The following is a 24,777-nucleotide window of genomic DNA, read 5'->3' on the forward strand; positions in this document are numbered from 1 at the left end:
AAAAATTTTTACATCCCTCTCACAGCAAATACTTCTTTTTATGAATATTGCAGTACTAATTTAAGAATCATTCATATAAAGTTCTAGAGACTCTTGTCACAGATTGCTTTTACTTTAGATAAGATAAAACAATTTAAGAATTATAAATTGTCTTAATTTATACAACCTACAGAGTGTGTCTAACAGAAAGAACACTTTTAATGATCATTTTCTGCAAACGTTCTTGTTTATTAAGAACTGCATAATAAATCAGTTTATGCAAAAAATAATTACATCAATTATAACATAATTGCATAGGTGGAAATTGTACCTTATATTCCCAGTATTCCAGATGGAGAAAGAGGAAAGAAACAGGTGTAAGCAACTGCATCAAAAAATATATGAAATTAATGTGTGTAATAAATCTTCTAATCTAATTTCTTCGGAATCTGTTGTAACCAGAAAGATGCATATCACCTTTCTTTAAAAGACATTAAAAAGAGGAGGAAGAACTGAATGAGCAAGAAGATGCACACTGTTAAACTATCACATTAAATGCAATCAAAGTATTCCATCCACTGACAATATTGTAAAACTTTTTATATAAATTTTAAGGAAGATGTTTTAAACAAAAATTAATGCCATTTTACATGTCTTTAAATAAATTAATAAAATACATGAAGACTTTAAAAATATAGAATGCTGTTACATAAGCTACAAATGCTTACACACAAGACAAGACGAATATTTAAGCCATTCCCAAATTATTTTATAATATAATTGAATTTTATAATATAATTAAAGCCTTAACACTGTTAAAAGACCATAATATTACTCTTAATGTTTCGACCATAATATTACTCTTAATGTTTCAGAACAGAGATAAAGCATACATTTAAAATTAAGAAAAATTCAATTTTTGAATAATGCTGATATTATAGCAAAAGTTCGCATTTTACAGAAACCCGTAATCAGTCCTCCCTCTTCAAAAAGTGCTAATATTCTGCATTGGTATGCTTATCTTTCATATACCAATAATGCATCCATTTCACAAATTGAAAGCCATCACTTCAGAATTCGAAGAATGCTGATGTTAGAAATATCTTTTAGTCTTCACATTTTTATCACAAGCACATTTAACACATTAAATCCCTACTAACAACTTTTCTGTTAAATTTTACTGCAACATGCAAGTAGGTTTCTGAACATACATTCTTATATTAAATTGACTAATTCAGATAATGGACAAATAAACAAAAATTCAAACATAATTTAACATGCAAACATTCACACGTAATCTAACACAGTAAGAAATTTATGCAATATTGAATGAAATTTTACAAATTTTAATAAAATGATATTGTATCAAAAATTTTTGTTTAGGGTAAATAAATTGCTAATTGAAATGAAGTTCTGAACAACACAGAAAAGGACTATGTTAGATCATGGAACTGTTTTTCACAAATGCTAATCAAACAAGGTCTCAATGAAAATATATATTATACAATAAAATACTTATTCCAGATTTTAAACAAAATCCTATGATGTTAATGCACATATTCTAATTAAAATATAATTTCTCATATGCCAAAGCTTCATATAATTCACCTAACAACATTTAAAAACAATCCACAATGCTTGAAGCATATTAAAGCAAATGAGTTTTTTCATTTGTTAATTATTTTGTAAAAAATACACATGTACTTTTCTGCAAAATTTTATACCATATTTTTTAAAGTAGAATAAAATTCTTAATTATTGTAAGTAAGAAAGGGTATAATTTTTCATGAGCAAAACAAAACCTAAATATATTTGCATTAATTTTTCATCCCAAACAACTTTACATTGACAAAATAATTAATCTTATATAAATTCGAAAAACACTTTACTTAAAAACTCAAGGAAAATGAATTTCATACTGTATAAGGAGAATTCAAATCTTTTAATATGGTTACTGGAATAACTCAATATTGGTGAAACATGTGCAATCAGTACATTTTATGTATGTGGCAGAAAAACACATACATGGAAGACCCACTGTGACTTACGTTAACAGTGTCCTCCTTGTTCAGAAATAGTCTTATGTAATTACATCTTGGTCTCTTTACCACATCTGAAAGTTCTGAGCCAAGTGTTTTGAAATAAAAGATATAAGAAAAATGGTGTTTACCAAGAAATATATTTTCACAAACATTTGGGTAAAACCCCAAAACTCCTGTGAGAATTACATCCACACTATTAGGCCCTCTCCCCCTAAAATTGGTACTGTTCTGTTATCGGAACTGGATTAAAAAATGTATGAATGTATGCTCATATGTATGTATTGTATGTACAAATATGTGTATATACACACATATACATTTGTTCTTACATATATACATGCATAAGTGAACACACCTATACATGTATACATGGACACATCTATACATGCGAGAAGAATGAAGGATATATTACTTGAGAAAAAGGCAGATATGTGGCAAAAGCAATTTTTCTTTCGACTATCTGAGATTCTTGTTAAAACACCTGTTACAGTGTGTTATTTTAAAATAGGAATTTCAACATTATTTTTTGCCACCAAGTATCCAGGTACAACAGCCATTGGGGGAAAAAGTCAATTTTACCCCTTCCATTTTTATTTAATGTTTTTTGCTTCATGAAAAGTGTGCACTTGAAGATTGATTTGAACTACAATCTCAGATGACGTGGAAAAATAAAAGAAAGAAAGAAAGAATTAGATTTTTAGGAACTAAATTCAGTTAACATAGCAAACTGTGCTTTTTTCTTAACTTTCCAATTCGATGCAGCATATTATTTTGTCTGTCTATTATTAATACTCCTATAAAAATTACAGTTTTAGAAAATGATCACATCTTCGTTTTACTCTTTTCCCAACACTGTATGTCTATCAATCAGCCAATGAATATCAAAATTTTGTGCTCACTGAAATGCAGATATAAAGTAGCTTGTTAAAAAATGATGAAATAAAATGATTCATGATTTCGAAATATATTTCATTAAAAAAAATCTGATGTTTAGGGAAATGCAAGATCATGAGGTGATGTGTCTACAAATATTTTTAAATGAACTTGCCATAATTTATAGCCAGCTAGAAATTTCATGATGATGGGAGAACTGTCAATCTGAAGGTTTTCGAACATCACAAGAAATGGGAAAATTTTCTAATTGGTGAAATATGAGATGAAATGTTTAGTGGAGAGAATTAAACTGCTACGATAATGCCTCAATCTTCAATCAATCAGCAAATATTTGTAGTGTGGCAATATCAGAAAATATTGCCATTTTGGCTTTTAGTCTCAATTTAACTTCATGCGATGGTGTTCAAAAAAAATTTCTTCATGCCATCTTACCATATTTAAATTGATATAAATTAAAGAGTCACTAAAGTCCAAATTTCGGAACTTTATGCAGTATTTTCTTAATTAAAAAAACCAAAAATGATCCTTGTATTTTATTCCTAACATATTTTTCTTTTAAAATGTTGCTTTAACATCTTGGACTTGCTTCAAGATGTATGCATATACGCTTATTTAAAAAAGTTACAAAAATATTCTAGGCCATGCTGCAAGGTTAAAAGCTGAAATAAAAATTCTGAGACTTTTAGTTTGTCAATTAAATTAAATATTTTCCAAAAAAAAACATTTGAACATTAAATTTTAAAAAAATCAAGTTTTGAAAAACTATTACTCCACATTACACTGTCAACCACACATGATGTGTGTGCAAAATGTGAGCTTAAAGCTTATTAGGAAGTAATTTAAAAATTTAGGACAAACTTCTGAACAAAGTAACGAACACTCCAAATGAGATAAATACAAGCTTCAGTCACAAAATCTTTTTGCAAGGTTAAAATAAAACTGCTGACCTCTAAAGTTAAAAGATAATTCATACAGTTCAAAAATATAACCACAGGTTCAGGATTAAAAAAAAAAAAAAAAAAAAAAAAAAAAAAAAAAAAAACCTCTCCAATGAATATAAATAAATATTCACATAATAATATTCTTTAAAGCAGATAAAAATTATGCATTTTTGCGCTAAACATGTTTCCATATGTTATAAACTTGATGAAATACAAATTTTAAATGTGTACTGACTTTTTACAGCTTAGCAAAAAACAAAAGTTAAAAAGAAATTAATCAAGATTATCAACAACATAAAATACCCTATTTATAAAAATGTGTGAAACAACATACCTGTATTCGTACTATTAGGTGACTGGGCTGCTGCAAGAGCTGCAAGCTGTTGCATATTTAGAGAATTCATTCCTTAATAGAGAAAAGAAAAAGGCCTTAAAAAAATAACAAATAAAATTAATCCGAGGTAAAACTTAATCCTAGAATGACTGCTTAAATAGTTACTACACATATTTCATTTGAATTCAATAAGAAATAAAAATAGTACAAATAGTGGATATAAGCACACCTCCAAGTTGAGGTAGACTAGTGAAATTTCCATAACCACCTGTTTGTGCTTGCTGAAAAGAAAATGATATAGAAATCAATACTTTTTACCTTTGGTTTATTTAAAATATTGTATGAAATTGATCAAGTTATTCCAAATAAAACTGCATTAAAAACAGAATATAAAATTAGGAAACTTACTGCAGCAATATACTGAGAACCAAGACCTATGTTGCTAAAACTAGTCATATTCCATATGTTCGTCATCATTTGTTGCTGTCGCTTTAAGTCTTTATCCTTTTGTGTATCTGCAAATTTCACGACAAGAGGACTACTACAACCCTTTAAAAACACAGATTTTCAATTAGAAGAAAAAATATTTTAGAATAAACAAAGTCAACAATCTACATAATTCTTTTCAAAACTAATTTACCTTTTTAATATAAAACTTAGATTTTTATCTTCTAAGTAAGCAGTATACATACGTTAAAAAATATTGGTCATGATGCTTTTAAGTACACAGACAAGCAATCATCTTGAAATATGTTCAGACAATTAAGCAAGTATATAAATAGGAAAAAAATCTAGGTAAAAGTAGAAGGATCATTTTGGAATTACAAACCACGACAGTACAGTTCACTCATGACCTTTCGGGGAAGTTTATGGTTTTGCGGCCAAAATCTTGGCTGCTTGGAGGATAATTGGCACCATTTTTCTTAATATAGAATAGTACAAAGTCTCAGATATGGAACCACCAGGACTTTGCTGATTCCAGATTTTAGATCTTCAGTTTAAATACATTGCATTTTTTTTCCTTTAATTCAGTAATCAGAATAAAAATTTTATAATTTTCATAGGAAAAGTGCTCTTTTCACATGTGTACATGTATATATTTAGATCAAATTTTCATTTATTTCTTTTATTTTTGGATATGTTTGATTGCTTGTTTTATATGCTTTGGACTTGGTTTACTTATAGTGAAAATTTTTTATTCGATTTTAAAGTTTTTCTGTTTACGATTTATATACTACAGTACAAAGTTCGAAATTTCGATGTCCATTATTCAGAATGATCTAAAATCCGAACCTCAAAGCCACAATTTTTTTCTTTTCTTTCTTTCTTTCTTTTTTTTTTTTTTTTTTTTTTTGTATGCTTTATGCATCCGCATTTGATTTTCCCTTCCATAATAAAACATGTAGAGATTTTCACTTAAAAATTTCGATTCTTAATTTCACTTACACACTAAATAAAATACCTAGTTATGGAAAAACAATCATGTAACCATAAATTTATGAGATTAATAATTTGGCTCCGTAGCTGAGTATCTGCTTGGCATACATCTCAAACCCAAACATTCACCTACTTTACATCCCTGACGACAATCTGGCGAGTCATTATTATATTTTGCTTTCATCATCACATGTTTATCAATACATGGCAGCTTCAGTAATAATTCAGCGATGTCTAAACTTTTTTTATATTAGGAATTGAATAACAAGAGTATGGCAACCTTTTATGCTAACATTACGCTTGGCGATGATTATAGATTTTTAAATGCTCTAAGAAATATTGCCGAGGAAAAATTCAAAAAAATTTCTTTTCATATACTAAAAAAATAGGTTTTGTAAATGAAACTCACAGACCAAAAGATTACATTTAGTGCTATTTTAATTAAGAATAACTGCTATGTTATTCACCATAAACCCATAAGCAGCAGCAGAATACGTCGGAATGGGATGGCAGAATTTAGGGAAGACGAAATTTTTGGAATTTGGGGAAGCACTGGGCGACAAAATTAAGGGATGAGAAGTTTTTTATGATTTAGGGAAAGTACTGGGATCCAAAGTTTAGGCACGGTGAAAATTTAGAACTCTGGAAGGCACTTTGCAGCAGAATTTAGGATCCATAGAGACTTCACCAGGCGGTATCTAGCGGTGGCCCTAGATAAAGCCTTCAATATATGTGGGAGTTTATTTATTCAAGACTCAGATTAGTTTTAAGCAAGTGCAAGAAATAGCTTTCATCGCCAATCTTGTGATATACAGCCAATAATGTATAATGCTATTAAGCTAGGCTAAAATTATCTTTACCAATTCTAAGGTATTTCAGTTAATGTAGCAGACTGTAATGCTACCTAATCTTCTAATTTGATCCAGCTTATTATTTATTGCAGACTGTTATTATTACGACAATATTATAAAAACCAAGCATGAACTTTTAATTATGTCAAAAAGAGTTTCCAATTCTGGAGCTGCCAAAATATCTACAATCCATCTCAAAATTATGCGAGGAGTATGGCATTAGAAAGTCAACTGTATAATGACATAAGAAAAAGGAACATTTTGAATTTTTTGTGGAAGCAAATCAAACAACTTACACAAGAAATGTTTAATAAAGTAAACAAATAAATATTAAACTTTTTTTTGTAAATTTTGATACTCTTTAGATCATAATTGTTTATTTATTTCATAAATTACCATTTCATATTTTTAATTGTATAATTTCTGCATGCCATCTTAGCAGCTTTAAATTGATGATCTAATATCCGGAAAAATCCCAAATCCGGAATTGCCGAAGTCCCAACGATTTTGGACTTTGTACTGTATTATATTTTTGATCTGGGTTGTGTATTTTCCAAATGTGCATACAGTTTTGTTATTTCTAACTTTGGATTAAAAATTTTGCATATGGTTTTATTTTCTCAGTACCAGATTATTTTTGAAAGTTTTGTTTTTGGACTCGATTTACTCAAAATATTTTTTAAAATTTTGTCTATATTTTTTATGCTATAATTTTGCATTTTTGGCACTGCTTCCTTCGGCCTCTAAAAGTTGGACTGATAAAGACAGATTATTTTGGTCGATTTTAAGATTATTTTTTAATTTTAAACTTTTTGCATCTTGTTAATTTTGTGTGTTTGTTAATTCAGAACTACACTGCTTTATTCAATTGCTTCTTTCGTTGTCCCCACTGCCATGACAATGCAGTGGAAAATGTAAATTTCATTTTGGTCATATTTTGCCATCCTATTTATTGCAATTTGCCACTGTGCTTCTGTTTTTGGTATCTGCATGCAGTTTATTCTGCATTGATTATAGGATAAATTTTAAACATACTTTTTACTTTGCATTACATATATATATACACACACACAGCTATGCAAAAAGTCATGTGACAGAAACTAGTATGCAAGTTTACATGTGATGCTCACATTGTGTTAAAAGGGTATAAAGACTTGTGGTTATTAGTGCTGTCAGTTGACTTATGTATAGATATCATCCGAAATGTTTAACCACTTGCACTACAACTAAACTTCACAGTTGGGGTACCATGCGCTACAATATAACAAGCGGTTAAATGTCATTTACGCCGCTCCACGTCTGCAATCCAGAGCTCTAACTTGAGAAACAATCTCACTGTTAGGCGACGTGTGCACCACGTTATTTTCATTTTTGCAATAAATGCCTACCGACGTGGTGTTCACATCGTTTGCGGTTTGAGACAAAAGCATCTCGATGCGTGTGGCACGTCATTTAGCGCAAGTGATTAATAACGTGACAATGGGTATCTGACACAAACTGAGTTTGAATGTGGAAGTTGAAGCTTGAGGTGCAGGGCATAAATTGCTGTGATTTTTACTATGAAGGATATATCAAGAACATAATACAGAAGGCATTATCCAGAAGGGACAGCACAATGGCTGACCATATATGCTAAATGATAGAGACCAGTGACATCCGAGCAGTAGCATACATGTTAACAGATGAATGACACCGAATGAACTAACAGCAACAGCCAAAAGACACACTAGAAAAATGTCAGTGAGGACCATGTAGTAGAATTTTGCACTGATGAGATATGGTAACAGAAGACCGAATCAAATGTTTTTACAGCACAACAGATTTTTACACATCACTTGTGTTTGCAAATATATACATTCAGCCACAGACAACTGGAAGAATGTAGCTTATACTACAATCCAATCCAATACTACACACTGGTAATGGTGTGCACCATGTTAGTTTGGCAAGGACTGTATCAAACTGAACCAAACATAGCAGGAAATCATCATGTTTGGCTGCTTGAAGCCATTCACGGCACTTTAAGGCTTTCACATACCCATATAATAATATATTCTGGTATGATAAGGTCCGGTTACTAGGTCTGAATTAATGCAAATGGTTTTAGGAGCATTCGGGACAACTGGACAATTCCAGAAATGATTTGGTCTCCTAGATTGCCAGATATGAATTCACTGAAGCACATCTGGAATATGACAATCATTTGTGCATAATATCCAGTATCTATCACAATCATGCAATCATGGGCAGCTATCGAGACAGCATGGGTGACATGTCTCTTAGGAATTTCTACTGATTAGTTCAGTCCATGTTATGCCAAGTTCTTACACCTTGCTGAGCTAAAGCAAGCCCCTATACCATAGTCATATCTCCTCCAAATAAGCAAAATCTGTTCTAGGTTAAATATTTATCTTTATATACAACTATGTACAGATTACAATTTAGAAATACTTTAAAATACATTTTCATTACAGTAGAGGGTGCAAACTAGCGTCCACTCCTTTCTCTTTCACATCTCAGTCTCTTCTTACTTTCTCCCCACCTGCAACCAAGGGGTAAAGTCTACTCTCCCCCTTCCGGCTGAGGCGAGAAGAGGGTTCTCTGTCCCTTCTTTTAGGGTGGGTGACCAAGTGTTCTTTTAGAGAAGGGGAAAGTTTCAGCTCCTTCCCCTTTTCGAAGAAACATTTTGCTCATCAAAATGTTTAAGTATATTTGAGATAAAGAGTTAGTTACACACATACATAAGGGAAAAAAATCACATAGAAGTACCGTGATATTACATCAAGGCCAGTGACACAATTAAAATACATAAAATTCACAAAAGAATAGAGATAAATACAAGCATATTTTTTTAAGTTGCACACCTGCTTAGACTGTCAGCATTTTTATGGCTCTTCCCAGCTTGATGAATAACTTGGAATTTATACGGCTGCAGGGCTAACGCCCACCGCATTAGCCTGGGATTAGAGCTTGCATTAGTTTTTAACCAAACTAAGGGGTTGTGGTCAGTAATTATAGTAAATTTTGGACCATCCAAATAATAATGCAATTTTTTTACTCTCATCCATTTGTGTTAATACCACTCCCATCCCTAAATCGGAAGCATCAGTTTGCACCATAAATTCTCTATTAAAATCTGGTGCGTGTAGCACAGGTTCCTTCGTTAATTTTTCCTTCAACTGAATAAATGCGTCTTCGCATTCCTTTGTCCAAAAAATTTCCCCCTTCTTTGCTTTCCCCTTTAAGGCTTTCGTCAGTGGAGAAGATATAACCAAAAACATGGAATTATACCTGCTGTAATAACCTGCCAAACCTAAAAATGCCCTTATTTGAGTTTTTGTTTTCGGAGTGGGATAATCAGCTACTGCTTTAACCTTTTCCTCAGCTGGTCGTCTGATTCCCTGTCCTACGATGTGCCCCAGATACGTTACATGGTTTTGAGCAAAACGACATTTTGACGGCTTAATGGTCAAATTTGCTGCAGTTATTTTTCCCAAAATGCAATTTAAATGCTTCATATGATCTTCCCAAGTACTGGAGAAAACAGCAACATCGTCCAAATTGGGACAGCAAAGCCTTCACACCCTTTTAATAACTCAGCCATCAACTTACTAAAAAAGTAGGGAGCATTTTTCAACCCAAATGGCATACGCAGTGGTCTATACGTCCCAAATGTCGTGACAAAAGCGGCCAATCTTTGGGCCCTTGGACTTAGAGGAATTTGCCAGTATCCTTTTGCCAAATCTAGAATTGTTATATACCTGGCAGACGAAACAAGCTCCACTCTTTCCTCTATATTTGACAGGAGGAAGAACTCAGTGCGTATTACTTCATTTAGGCGCCGGTAATCTATACACGGTCTCGGGTCTTTCCCTGGCGCCTCCACTAGAATCATAGGCGAAGTGTAGTCCAATTCCCCTACCTCGATTATGTGCAAATCTAACATCCTCTGAATCTCCATTTTCAAAATTTCCGTTTGCCTTAGGGATGCTTTATAGGGTCTAGATCTGACTGGTTTGTAGCTAATTAATTCAATGCCATGCACTACTAATTCCGTTATTCCCGGCTCTTTGGAGAAATTCTTAGAAAATCTCTTTAGTAAATCTCGTAATTGATCTACATTGCGAGGTTCCAACCAATCTTCTAAGCTGCTAGATCGGATGACGTCTTCGAAATCGTAAATGTTAGGATTTGGATCTAGATACGGAAAATCTACCTCTTGATCCACACCTTCTTCATTCTTACTTTCAGATGATAAAGCATTGATTTCCTCAGGTCTTTTATACTAAGGTTTTAACATATTTACATGATAAATATGAGACTTCTTTCCAGACATTTTTACAATGTAATTTGTATCCGATATTTTATTTTCGATAACTCCCGGCCCCAACCACTGGACTGCCAGCTTATTCAGTTTCGATGTAGCGAAAACCAACACTAAATCCCCTTTTTTTAATTCACGCTTCACGGCATTTTTGTCATACCATAGTTTACGTTTAATTTGCAGTTCTTCCATTCTTTGCACTGCGATCTCCTGACACCGTTTTAATTTATTAATCAATTTGAAAACATATTCAGTTACTGGATTTTCTTCATTCTACTTCTCCGTCCAATGCTCAAATAATAAGGTTTCGGGTGTCCTTAAATTCCTATCATGCACTAATTCGGCAGGTGAAAACCCGGTGCTTTCATGGGTTACAGTTCTTAAGGCAAACAATGCCGAGGGAAGGTGTGTTTCTCAATCCGTTCCAGCTTCCAAACATGGAGCTCGTAAGAGTTGTTTGATTGTTCTATGAAAGCGTTCGATTGGATTCGACTGGGGGTGGCTAACCGAACTATGACTAACCTTAATCCCAAACCTATCGAAAAATTCTGTAGTAAGTGCATTTACGAAAGATGTTCCGAGATCACATTGGATTTCTTTTGGAAAACCCATACGACTAAAAATATTAATCAGGGCATCCGTCACAGAAACTGAACTCACATCACTCACTGGAATAGCGTCACGGTATTTACACGACAAGCATATGGCTGTTATTAGGTAACGTTTTCCTGTTGAACTGACAGGCAGGGGGCCTACTGCATCAATGTTTAATTTAGAAAAAATTTCTTTAATGACGGGTACTAGTTTCAGAGGGGCTTTTTTAATTTCATTTGGTCTCCCGGCTCGTTGACATTTGTCACAGGAACGAACATAATCTTCAATTTCCTTATAACAACCAGGCCAAAAAAAATATCGCAAAAGTCTATCCTTCGATTTTGTAACCCCCAAATGAGCCAAAATTCCTTTGTGGCATAATGCTTGGATTTTCTTCTGAAATTCTATTGGCACTACCAGCATTTTTTTCTCATTTCTATAACGATCTCTTTGAACTCGAAACAAAAGACTGTTCTCAATACGGTAAGTATGTTTCTATGATTGATTTCCATTTCTTGAACTAATAGAGTCGTAAATCGCTTTTAACGTTTCACACCTTCTCTGGGAGTCACTAGATGTCCTCTGGTCAGTCCTTATTAGAGCAATTTCTCCCCCACTGCTCTCGGTTTGCGGTAGCAAAATTTCCGTTCCCATGGTAGGGTCGATTGGAGTGGGGGACTCACTGACCCCGTCTTCCCGAAAAGTCGCTTTTCTCGAAACCCGATCCACCACTTCCTGTGGGTTTTGACTTTTCTTTCGGGCCATAGCCCGGGTTTCTATGCCGTTTATGGAATTTGGAACTAGTGATTGCAATCTTCCTGCAGTTTGATTTCCCAGAAAGTACATACCTCTGTTTAAATCCACTCCAACGATTGCGGCTTGAGTTTGGATGAGCCCAATTTCATTCATCTCAAGCTCTATGCATGGTAGACATTTCGCTTCCATATCCAAAGGACTTCTCACCCATACTGTTTCTCCCGTAAACATTTCCGTAGTGATATAGTTATGACTCACCAAATCGAGGCTTGCTCCGGTGTCCCACAGCACTTTAATAGAATGACCATTTACTCATGCGTCCGTGATAAACAGAGACAACAATTCCTCTGCGCTTTTATATTGGTATACGTTGTTTACCATGGCTGGTGATTTATCCTTTATGAGTTTGGGGCACTGGGACCTAAGGTGATTTTCTGAGCCTCATTCGAAATACTTAGAAGCCTTTCTTTTTTCAAATGCTTTGTTTTGGCTGGTCTTCATTTGTTCTGCTCGAGATGAAACATTTTTTTCTCGTCATCCCCCTTTTTCTCTTTAGGATCAGTTAAATTCTTATCATTCTTCCTTTGGTCTTGATACCCTGGATGAGCTGATTTCTTCCGAATTCCTCTGACATCTTCGTAGTCATCTAACATATCTGCCAACTTAGCTGTCGAAGTAACCTTTACCCAGTCCAGCAGATGCTCCTTGACTTCGCTGGCGACTCGACGTTTCATTTGATCAGTAACCATCAAAACCTTTAGTTTCTCGAAATCGTTTATCTCCAGACCGCTTAACCATCCATCTAAGTAATTTCTCAGAGCAAAACTCAAATCCCTCCATGTTTCATCTGATTTTCATTGATGCTGAATGAATTTAAGACGGAATTTTTCGGGGCTCAATTTGAATCTTTTTAAGAGCAAAGCCTTTACATATATGTAATCGCAAGCCTTTTCTTCGGGTTCTTTAGATATAAGTTGAACGATTTCCATGGGCAATAGTGCTAACAAATAAGCTACCCAGTCACTCTCCTCGATACCAAACCTCTTCGCTTGTCTCTCAAACATTGTCAAATACAACGAATCAAATTTTTGAATAATTTTTTGTATCTCATGATGAAACTGCTTATTACTCGATCTTGAATCTTCCGATACCGCAGGTGACGATATACCCATTGGCTCGATCCTTAGCCTTTCTAATTCAAATTGTCAAATCTCCCTAGCCCGCCAATCCTCTCTCTCTTGTTCTCTAAGTCTCTCCTCTCTCTCTTTTTCTCGAAGTCTCTCCTCCTCCAACCTATCATTTACTATTCCCTCGAAGACACCCTTAACGAACTCTTCGTCATACGCTGCACTTTTTTGTATCAGAGATTTTAGCTCCACAATCTTTAGACTCATTGTATCCTCCTCTCCTAATTCTATTGCTAGGTTATATAAGTCAATCTTTTTTCCCTTTCCCAAGAAAGCCATTTTAACCAAAGTCTTTGAGCTTTGTGCCACACTCAATTTCTTTACTTAGAATTATCGCACACTAATCAAAAATACAATGCTACTGAGATTATCATTACTAATAGTAACCATTAATGCACAGTGATTTTACAAACATCGTAAATGATCTGAATCTTAATATAACAAGAATTCAGTATACTCAGTACTAAAATTTTCAAAACGCTTGAAATTCCTTAATATTATTAAAATCTAATACACACTATGGCAACATTTACAGAATTAATGAATTGAGTTTTAACAAGTTTTTATCTGAGTATATACTAATAAAAACAGTAAGTAATTCAATCACAACTTCAATAACAATTAGTACACAATAAACCCAACATCAGTAACAATCCAATTAAATAAATTTCAACTGTACTTAATTTAGTAAATCTCAGTTTTCAGAACAGTAGTGCTGATGTGTTTTCTTGTACATTAAAAAAACCAATATAAAATTGTCAATAATTCTTATACTGTTAAATAACAATAAAACCAATATACATTACTTCCAAACATAGTTAATTTTTGTTGGATCTTACATTAAAAAATGTTAAAACTGGACTAATGAATAACAACAGTAAAAAGACTTTCAGTATTTTCTATGCTACTGAATTTCTACCTTATTATTTCAACAATTATGCAAATTATTATGAGTAATCATTATGAACTAACACCATAACATATGCATACATACGAGTTAAAATGCATAGCAAGGAAGACAATGTATCAACTTTTAACAAAATTAACTACTTAGGATAAGTCACTCACTGCCTTAATGTAAAAATCAAGGTACTTACCCTGTTTGATGACTTGTTAGATGAAGATTCACTGACACTATATCTTTTTACACGATATTCGGAATCACGACATTCCCATAAACACAGAATTTATGTGATCAACTTTTGTAGAACATGCTGCCTCTTCCTTCACAACATGGAACTTTAACGTTATAACATAAAAATCAGGATGATTTTAATGAAAAAAAACTCGTTGTGCAGAACCGTGGTGGTTCTCTAAAATATCACTTAGATCAACCGAAGAAACTAAATTTGGAAAATTACAACACAAAAATCTGGATGATTTTTGATGAAAAAAAAAACTCGTTTTGTAGAACTATGGCGATTCTCTAAAATATCACTTAGATCAAACAAAGAAATGGAATTGGTATGATTACAACAGAAAAATCAGGATGATTTTTGATGAAAGAAACTGGAATCATGATTCATACGACGTGAAAATCAGGATGATTTTCGTTCTGTCAACTTATACAGATCAACATCAGAACTTGAGCTGATTTTTAAACTGCACAGAATGAGGAGGGTGCTGTCAAAACTTCATTGAATCTAGATGATTCGAAACTGCAAACCTCATAGAATCGGGATGATTCTACTCAACTGTGTCGAATTGAAGCATTACTTCTTCGTTTGACTAGTGGGCCTTTTAAAATCCCACCACTGCTGCCACCAGTTGTACCATAGTCGTATCTCCTCCAAATAAACAAAACCTGTTCCAGGCTAAATATTTATCTTTATATACAACTATGTACAGATTACAATTTAGAAATACTTTAAAATACATTTTCGTTACAGTAGAGCGCGCAAACTAGAGTCTGCTCCTTTCTCTTTCCCATTTCAGTCTCTTCTTACTTTCTCCCCACCTGCAACCAAGGGGGGAAAGTCCACTCCCTCCTTCCGGCAGAGTCGAAAAGAGGGTTCTCTGTCCCTTCTTTTAGGGTGGGTGACCAAGTGTTCTTTTAGAGAAGGGGAATGTTACACCCCATATGATATTAAAAGGGTAATTCAGAAGTCAAACAACAAAAATCAGCGTTATATTTACAAAATTTTCACAGGACTAGTTTCGATGGTTTTACCGAACCACCATCTTCAGCTGCAAAACCGCAAATGAACAAGATAGGAAATAATGATTAGATAAGATAAGAAAGCCTGGACAAGAATAAGCAAGTGGCGCCATCTGTTGGTAAAACCAGAACTAAAACATAATTTCTTTAAAGGCCGAAGGCAAATTTGGATTAGAATTAGGATCGTTAACTAGAACAGAAAGATTTTTATGAATGTGAAATGCCTCTAGAAAATCCAGTTCTCCAATGGAAGATTTTTTTGAATAATTTTGGCAGCAGAAAAACTGAAAGTGTGGTTTTCGGACCAACAATGTTGAGCAACAGAAGACTTCTGTGTTTCCTTTTTTCTAACATATGCCTCATGTTCCTTGACGCGAAATTTTAAGGCTCTCTTAGTTTGGCCAATGTAAATTAAACCACACTGGCAAGGAATCCTATAAATACCCCAGGAATTCATATCCGGAATGGGGTCCTTGAGTATGGAACTCTGAATTTTATTGATGGGAGAATAAACAACCCGAAAGTTAAATTTCTGCAAAATATGTGCAACTTTATAGCTAATTGATGGAAAGAAGGGAATGACAACAGAATTTTTATAATCTCCTAAAACAAGATTGTGCCTTTTAGTGTGTTGAGATGAGAATTTTTTAACTGCTTGATTAATAATGTTGGGTGGAAAGCCCCTGTCAATAGCTATTGCTTTTAAATACTTTAGTTCTTCATCAAGGGCTAGTTTGGAGGAGCAAACTTGAAGAGCACGGAAAACATAGGAATAAAATGAAGCTAACTTTTGTTTAGTCGGATGACATGATTTAAAGTGTGGTGGAAGGCAAACCGATGAAGGTTTACGGTAAACCGTAGTACTGAAGTTGGATGAACACATCCATTATTAAATTAAAAAGAAAAGCTCAAGTAAGAAACAGAAAAATCATAAGTAATCTGTAAGCAATATGCAAAATTAATGAAAAATTCTGAATATTCTTTGGGAAAAAAAATTAAAAGCAATGAGCTAAAATATATACAGAGCGATTCTAAATTGTTTTTACAAATTAAGAGGGGTAATAGTACTTATCCAGATGAATTACCACAATGGCTGAATATTATCAACTAACTCCAACTTCTCCTGTATGCCGAGATTAGCATGAAAAGTTCTTGCTGTGTTCCAGCTGTCAGAACTTCGTGTCCCATAAAAGGGCGCTTCGCATAGAATGAGTGCAGCACAGTAAGTCCAGGAGGACAGAATACAAGATAGTGAAGGGGGAAAAAACTGCTACCTTGATACATAATATTTATTATTATTAGCACATTGCTTTTAATATTTGTATTGCACATTGCCCTTGATTTTCCCCATTGGAAATTCTATATGTCTAATCATTTTATTTGTTTACAATTAAAATTTCATAATTTAAAATTGCTACCTTGATACTTAATATCAAGGTAGCAGTTCCCCCCCCCCAAATAATTTAGATAATCAACTTGTTGCAATCATTTGCAAGGTTGAGACCTTGCCAACCAAAGATGTGCAATTGAGTGTTTACCATCAAAGTCTGATCTCGAATGCCAAGTTTCGGTTTTATGCATTTTGTGCACTGTCTGCGAGTTTTTCATTTAACTGATTGTGCAACTTTTGGTCTTGTTCATTCACTCTCCCAACACTGTTGTAAGTTCAGGTTGGCATTCTAATATTCCTTTTTTCTGCCTCCTAGAGTGGAATGTGACCCTGTGTTCTATGGTAATTACTGCTTATCTGCATGAGTACTATCACCCCTCTTAATTTGTAAAAACAATTTAGAATCACCCTGTATATAAAACAAATACAATATCACTATTTCATTCATATACAGCTAATTAAAATTTTAAATTATGAAATTTTAATTGTAAACAAATAAAATGATTAGACATATAGAATTTCCAAATGGGAAAATCAAGGGCAATGTGCAATACAAATATTAAAAGCAATGTGCTAATAATAATAAATATCATCTTAATTTGAAATTTTTCTATTCTTATTAAATATATATATATATACATTAACAGATGGTCTATTGAGATAAAATTTAAAGGTTTTAAGCCCGTTCACAAGAGCAGATTCGACCGGTAGTGAAAACCGGTTCTTCCAACGTGTCCCGTTCACATGGGACAAGCATTAACTGCCTCGCCGAATTGGAGGTAGAACTTGGTTGAATGTTCCTTACCTCTCAGGAGCAGGGCAAATGGGGAGATTTCCCGTACTATACTGTGCGGTTCACTTAATTTTAGTTACTGCTCGCTGGACTGTCAGCAAAACAATCGCGCTGATGGATGTCTGGGGATGTGATAACATCCCCCCAAAAATTAGATAGAACTGTAAAAGATACGCAAATTATAGACAAATACAGACAAGGTTATCTGATGCTAGGTATTCCAGAAATATCATTCAAAGTAAAACTAAAGTTAAGACAAGTGTATATCGGCTTCAACGCGACAAGGGACTCGGTACCTTTTGAATGATTTTTTTTAAAAACAAATTTAAGCATTTTCATCTACTTTTTATGAATATTATTAAACGGTTTTGTGAGACAAAATAATTTTAAGCTGAAAAAAAGTTTTGCTAGTATTTATTTTTAATTTAAATTTTTGAAGAAAAATTTTACAATTAAAATGTCTTTCTTCTCCTACAATTTTCAATGTCTCCCCCCCAGTTTTTTTATTGTATTTATTAGAGTGTTCTTAATAACTTCAAGGAATGATTTTGCAATTAATGAATTAGTTTCTGAGAAAAAAAAATACACTCTTATCTAAAATCTTTAAAACAAATATGATCTCAGTCACATTTTCATTTCAAATAATTTTTTCCTTTCAGTATTTTGCAAAACCCTTCCTTGTTTTTATAAAGCATATAATTTTAAATAAGCAGTAAAAATAATAAAAAAAATTAGTCCATACCTGTATGTGTTTAAGATTTTAAGTAAAAGGATTTATTGAAAAAAATGCAAAAGGTTTCTCAGTTTGCATTTGCAGTTTAAAGAATGCAAACTGTCTAAATAGACATTTAATGATTTCAAATCTTTAAAATTTTCTTACTGAATTTCAGTACACACACACACACACATACATACATACATATATATATAAATCAAATGTAGTGCTATTTATTCAATTGGTAAATATAAACAAATTACAAACCTTTTTTTTAAAACCTTATGTGGCCAGAAAAATTGCAAAAACTCATAAAAAGCAAGCAGAATTTTTCTTTACCTGTTTTAGATTTGTAAAACACATTCAAAACAATTTAATACATTAATTAATTATAATATTGTTGCGTGCGTACGGGTTTGTAATAGATTGATAATAGTTCGTAAATGATTGTCATTGCACTCAAATCCGATGATAGCTTAATTAAATTTATTTTGTAAGGATCTTAAGTTTTACTAACGTTTATTTTATTTTAAATCTTTACTATCACTTCTTATTTTCTACTTCCGGCCAGAATTATAAGCGTTAAGGATTTTATGCAAAGTTTGTCTGGCGAACGCCAAGTATTTAAGTGTGGCCTTTTTGCCAAGCGAAAGAGAGGAAGCAGTGAGTTCGAAGCAGGCCGCTTACCTTAGAAGTTACGCAGTTGCTATTTGCCTTCCAGGCCAGAGGTTTTAATCCTCTTGATAAATTAAACGTATTGTAGTGTTCACAGTCTCTGTGCTACATACGCTTCCTGTTATTATAAGGCCAATCTTCCACGTGTATTGTTCTAAAGTTAAATTAGAGTGTAGTTTTATTTTTATACTTTTTTACGTTAGACCCCGAGTGGAGGGTCAGTGTATTCCGAAGTACGGAAGTTATTGTATATAGAGAAAAATAAAGGGTTTTGTATACCCTTCGTCTGTATCCTGTCTACTTACTACAATTAGTGAACATAGCTTTAGTAAGCTCTCTGTTCCTAGTCAGGTCCTTGTATGTTCCCGAAGAAGGTTAAAAGGAACATTGAACCTGATAATTTTATCAACAGAAACACTTCAAAGTTCTGGAATTTTCCACAGAAATACCCGTATAAGTGTTTAGAATATCACTAAGTATAATCAGTAGTTATGCTTCAATCTAATAAGAACGTTAAACACAACGGAATGCAAAACGCATCTTAAGAGAAAGTTAACTCAGAAATATCTCCAATCTGACGCTGAACTAACAATTGGCAACAATAACAACTTATATAGCATAAATAATGTCATAAAAATAGTGTGGTATAATGAGATTATTACTTTGAAACCGATGTTTCGAATTGATGCCCAAGAAGAACCAGTATTTCCCATTCTCATTCATTGCACATCTTTCAAAAAAGTAAAAAAATCATCCAATTAATTTTCTGTATCATTTTTTTAAATGCGAAACGCTTGTTTTATAAGCTGTAAAAATGTCAGAAGTTTGTAACCGATATATTTTTAGATATGAAATTTTAAAATTAATGGGCGTCAAGAAGTCTAAAAATCTGAACAATTTTCAAAAATTCTCCCAAAATATTTTTAAAAAAATTACGCTAAAAATTTCATTTAATTTTTTTTTCCTCCACAGTGTGTTATGGTGCAAACTATAATATTCTGAGATTCTCAGTTTATTTGTTAATATTTGCAAAAAATCGTTTCAGCTTTAAATTTGAAAAAAAATCTAGTCCTCTAAAAATCAAAAGTGTGACTCCACATCCACAAGCAGTGTATGTACAAAGTTTGAGTTCTATATCTTATCGGAAAGCAGTTTAAAAATCCATGACCATCTTTTAAAAATAGCGACAAGCACCAAGAGTGAACTAAATAACAGCTTATAAAATAATAATAATTAAAACGCATGTATTTTTCAGGAACCATCACGAAAGTTCAGGTACCAGTTGCGAAAGTCCAGATTACAAAATTAACAACAGTAAACAATGTTAAAAATGTGTAAACAGTATTAGAAATCTGTGAATTCGGAGACGTGATTGTTCACAGAGGCTTAAGTGTAAAGGGGAAGGAAGACAGTGGTCTTCTGAACGGGTCCTAAAGACGAAACTCTTTCATGTCTCCTTTTTCTCCCCTTGCTAACGGCAGCTGTGCGAAGGAGCGTTGCATGTGAACGGGGCTTTAAACACCTTTAATACAACTTCATCTGGAGATATTTTTAAGTACGACCATTTTTAGCTTAACAAATGCATTTTCTTACATAGTATAATAAAGTGTAATACAAATTACTTACATCCATGGTCTGTGAATGATTCATAGATTTTATGGCATTAATAGCACACTGTCGGGATGCATAAGTTATGAAAGCACACCCTATTAAAAATATTGCAAATTGTTAATAATTTTAATGTAACTCTGGATATTATAAAACTTAGAATGTGTACAAAAACTTTTAATCATTCACATTTTAATTATAATACTCATGTATAATCTTTTTAATGTTTACATAACAGATCATAGTACAGTTTGAAAAAAATTTTCTTTTGAACTGATCAACCCAAATGCTTAAAAAAAAAAAAAAAAAAAAAAAAAGCAAATTTCTTAGCAAAAAGAATTTTAATTTTTCCATATGAGTGTTGTTCAACTTAATTGACATACATTTTAAAGCATATCTAGAGCAAACTTTTCTAGGTGTTCCTAACCAGTTAACTAATGCACCTACACGACACAGATTGGTAGCATTCAGTATTAATTCTAAGAGGTTTTTCAAATACTTATACAGTACAAAGTCCGTAATCTGGATGTCCAATATCCGGAATGGTCTATAATCTGGACCTCAAAGCCACAAACTTATACATGAGCGTAATGTGTTTGTTTACACATGCGCGTTTGATGTGCGGGTCCACTACGCATGCGCGTAAAGCCAGCAAAGCGTTTACACATGTGCGCTTCTGATAGTGAAGAAAGTGACAGAAAACGAAAACGAAATGTTATTGTTACTGAAAATGAAAAAATTTCGATTGACAAGTTAGTCGGTATTCTCGACACAGCAATTACAGGATTTGAACAGTGGAACTTTGTAACTGAACAAGAAATTATGTCTGTTTATAGAAGGAAGAATTAAACAGTATTAGCACAAAAAATGAAGCAACTTAAACAACTTACATTGAAAGAAATGTTTAATAAAGTAAACAAATAAATAAAGCTCTTTGTTTTGTAAATTTTGATACCCTTTAGATCATAATTGCTCTTTATTTCATAAATTACAGTTTCATATTTTTAATTGTATAATTTCTGCATACCATCTTACCAGATTTAAATTAATTATCTATAATCCAGAAAAAACCCTAATCCGGAATCGCCCAAGTCCCAACGAGTTCGGATTACGGACTTTGTACTGTACTGCATTTTTCATACAGTCACACATTTATAAGCCATAATATGATTAAAGGGACTCATGAAACTATTCTATTATTTACACAAGCTATTTTATCTCTTATAGAAATGCTACTACACACCATTTTGTCCTCTTATAATTAAAGCATGTTATGGCATAAACTGTTCCTCTCTTTGAGAATCTATAATTTCAAAATTACTTTAATAACCTTACTCATATATATATATATATATATATATATATATATATATATATATATATATATATATATATATATATATATATATATATATATAAATTTAAACAAATTTAAATTTAATTTTTAACAAATATGTATAAAAGTAAAAAAGCAAATATATATTAATTTTACGAAACAATCTACATATAATAATATCAGATTGAAAATCATGAGGGATATCTATATCCTCAACATGATGCAATAACTTTGTTCTGCCTTTAAAAATACTTTTGTTTATGTTACATGAAATTGTATATAAAAAAAAATATTCAAAGTGGAATTGATTAATCTGATTATGGCAAAGCACATTATGGTTACCTCCCTATACTTCAATGGCACACAAAGTTATCAAATATTTTTATTCATCAGAATGTACTCTAATGATGCTACTATCCAAAGATATATACTGATCATGATATTTTATGCACTTTGATGAGCACCAAAAAAACAATTTTCATATAATCTACTTTGTTTAAAGATTAGCACATAAATTATTTATTTCATAATACTGAATCACATTTTTCTCAATTAGTCTTAATATGTTCCGGTAATATTCCCAAACTAAGGCTAAAGCTAAAATCAAAATTTATTAGTTTTGTAATCATAAACCTATACTTTAATATATAAAACCAACAACAACAACAACAACAAAAAAATGTATAGGGGCATTGCCGCTTTTGATTAAAAAAGTGAAGAGCTAATAGCAATACTTGTAGTTATCGAAAAAAATTATTTAAACTCAGAACTAATTAAGATCTTCTCCTAAGCATGAAAGCAAGAAATTATTATTAAATCTAATTACAGAAGCATCTAAAATTTCATACAGAATTTGTGTAATGTATCTCAAGGAATGGGGGGGGAGGTAAAGCAAAAAATATTAATATTTAGAAATACAGTAGCAAATAAGAGACTAAATTTTAAAAATAATTAAAAACTTTTCATTATACAAACAGTTAAATATTATATTTATACAATGAAACCATTTCTGATTATGACACAGAAATTAATGATAATAGAATGTGAAAGCTTGTTCTTATGATGATAGGAGCAGTCACAGCCAACTAAATACTTCCTTATTCTTGATTAAATCTTTAGACACAGCTAAATTAGCAGGGGAGGAAGCTTGTTCTTGAATAGCTAAATTGATTATTATTACATTTTTGTAATATATTTGGAGAGGGGGGAAAAACAACAGTGCATAGCAAGCTAGGAAGACAGCTGGTTATTCAGAAAAGGCAGTAACCGACAGCACAGTTGGTAATCGACTAAGATCCAACTATAAGCTTTTTAACTGCAACAACCTTAATATATGCTATAGAAGCTGAAATTACCATGGTTACTGGCACCAGACTTGCCATTCAATTGATCCTTGTTAGTGTACTCATTCTAAATACGGGGTCTTGAAGAAGTCCTGTATTGCTATTTTTTATCACTAACTCCCTGTTCTGGGTTCCTTGGTTCTTACTACTTGGATAACTGTGGCAATTCTACAGCTAATTACATGCAGCAGAGCTCTGACACTCTGGGGATAAGCACTTTTATCATACCAATACCAATCAGATCTCATTCTATATTATGTAGTGACTTTTGGCTCATCACAGCAGGGCCTTGTTTCGGCAACATATCTTTCAAGTGTCTGTTTTATCAACTGTCAATGGTTGGTTATACACACCTATCAGGTTGACAGGGAATCAGGGTTTCTGATTCCAGAGAGAGAGCCCAAGAAATGGTTATCATATCCAAGGAAGGCAGCAGGCATGCCAATTCCCCACTCCCAAAATGGGAAGGTAGTAACGAAAAATAATAATACGAGATTCTTTTGAGACCCCTTAACTGAAATGAGTACACTTTAAATCTTTTAACCCTTTGATGGGCAGTATATAAAATAATTTAAATTGTGGTAAAATTTTGCATGAACTATAACTTATGGACCCTGAAAACACAAAATTGAGACTTGGAAAAAAAAAAAAAAAAAAAAAACTAGAGCAAAATCCTAAGTTTTGAGAAAAAGCCCTAAGACATTTTTTTTCCAGGTAGCTGCCAATTGTTAATTTTTGTTTTTTAAATTAATTTTGCATACATTTGACGTGCATATGTAGAAGTGGGTGCTTGAATATGGTTATGTAAGTTTGAAGACAAAAACTTTTAAAATTTTGTTAGAAATTTAACATTTTAAAAATAAAATTTATGTTTTTATGAACTTTGATGATTCAACCCAGCTAAACATACTTATGTAAAACATGGTAAAAAGCTTTTGAACTTGATTTAACTTCAATATTATTATTTTAGAAAAAATTTAGCAAATATAACACTGCATGAGTAAATTGTATCATGCTGTAACTGAACTAGTATAATATTACAAGGAGATATAACAGCCAAAAAATTTTAAAATGAAACAGTACAACTCAGATGAGAAAGTATGTTGCATTTTTTGAAGTCATATTTTATACTTTAGATAATATGTAAGAAAACCATGGTTCATGCTATGATATCAAGAATCGCCCCCCCCCTCTGCACACACACTTTAGATTATCGAGGACCGTAAGGGCCCCTTTCTTATTTTTTGTAAATATAGGTTGTAATATATCCTTTTGTTCAGGAAGAAACGCCGTTAAACAACTTTATTATTTTATACACCTCAAAGCTCTTATTTCGATTTTCAACTCCTTTGGCTTCCTAGGGGCTCCTTTTCATCTTTTAGATAAATTCTAGTTTGCATCTCAAACGAGCCTTAGAAAT

The 24,777-nt window shown here is 32.6% G+C and overlaps 1 protein-coding gene across 6 annotated transcripts in view; it reads right to left on the reverse strand.

Moving 5' to 3' along the window:
- LOC118188171 (CUGBP Elav-like family member 1-A) overlaps window positions 1–24,777 on the reverse strand; it is a 120,674-nt gene that overhangs the window by 63,393 nt on the left and 32,504 nt on the right. For all 6 annotated transcript variants that reach the window (XM_085814230.1, XM_085814221.1, XM_085814227.1 and 3 more), the window contains 4 exons: window positions 20,697–20,776; window positions 4,599–4,739; window positions 4,420–4,471; window positions 4,191–4,262 (listed from right to left, as the gene is read on the reverse strand). In XM_085814230.1, coding sequence (XP_085670356.1) covers window positions 4,191–4,262; window positions 4,420–4,471; window positions 4,599–4,739; window positions 20,697–20,776 — 345 coding nt within the window. The remainder of the gene's footprint in view (window positions 1–4,190; window positions 4,263–4,419; window positions 4,472–4,598; window positions 4,740–20,696; window positions 20,777–24,777) is intronic.

The sequence above is a fragment of the Stegodyphus dumicola genome, chromosome 1 (assembly GCF_044657685.1).
Source record: "Stegodyphus dumicola isolate Sdum_Otavi_A_Nest chromosome 1, ASM4465768v1".
Classification (NCBI taxonomy): Eukaryota; Metazoa; Arthropoda; class Arachnida; order Araneae; family Eresidae; genus Stegodyphus; species Stegodyphus dumicola.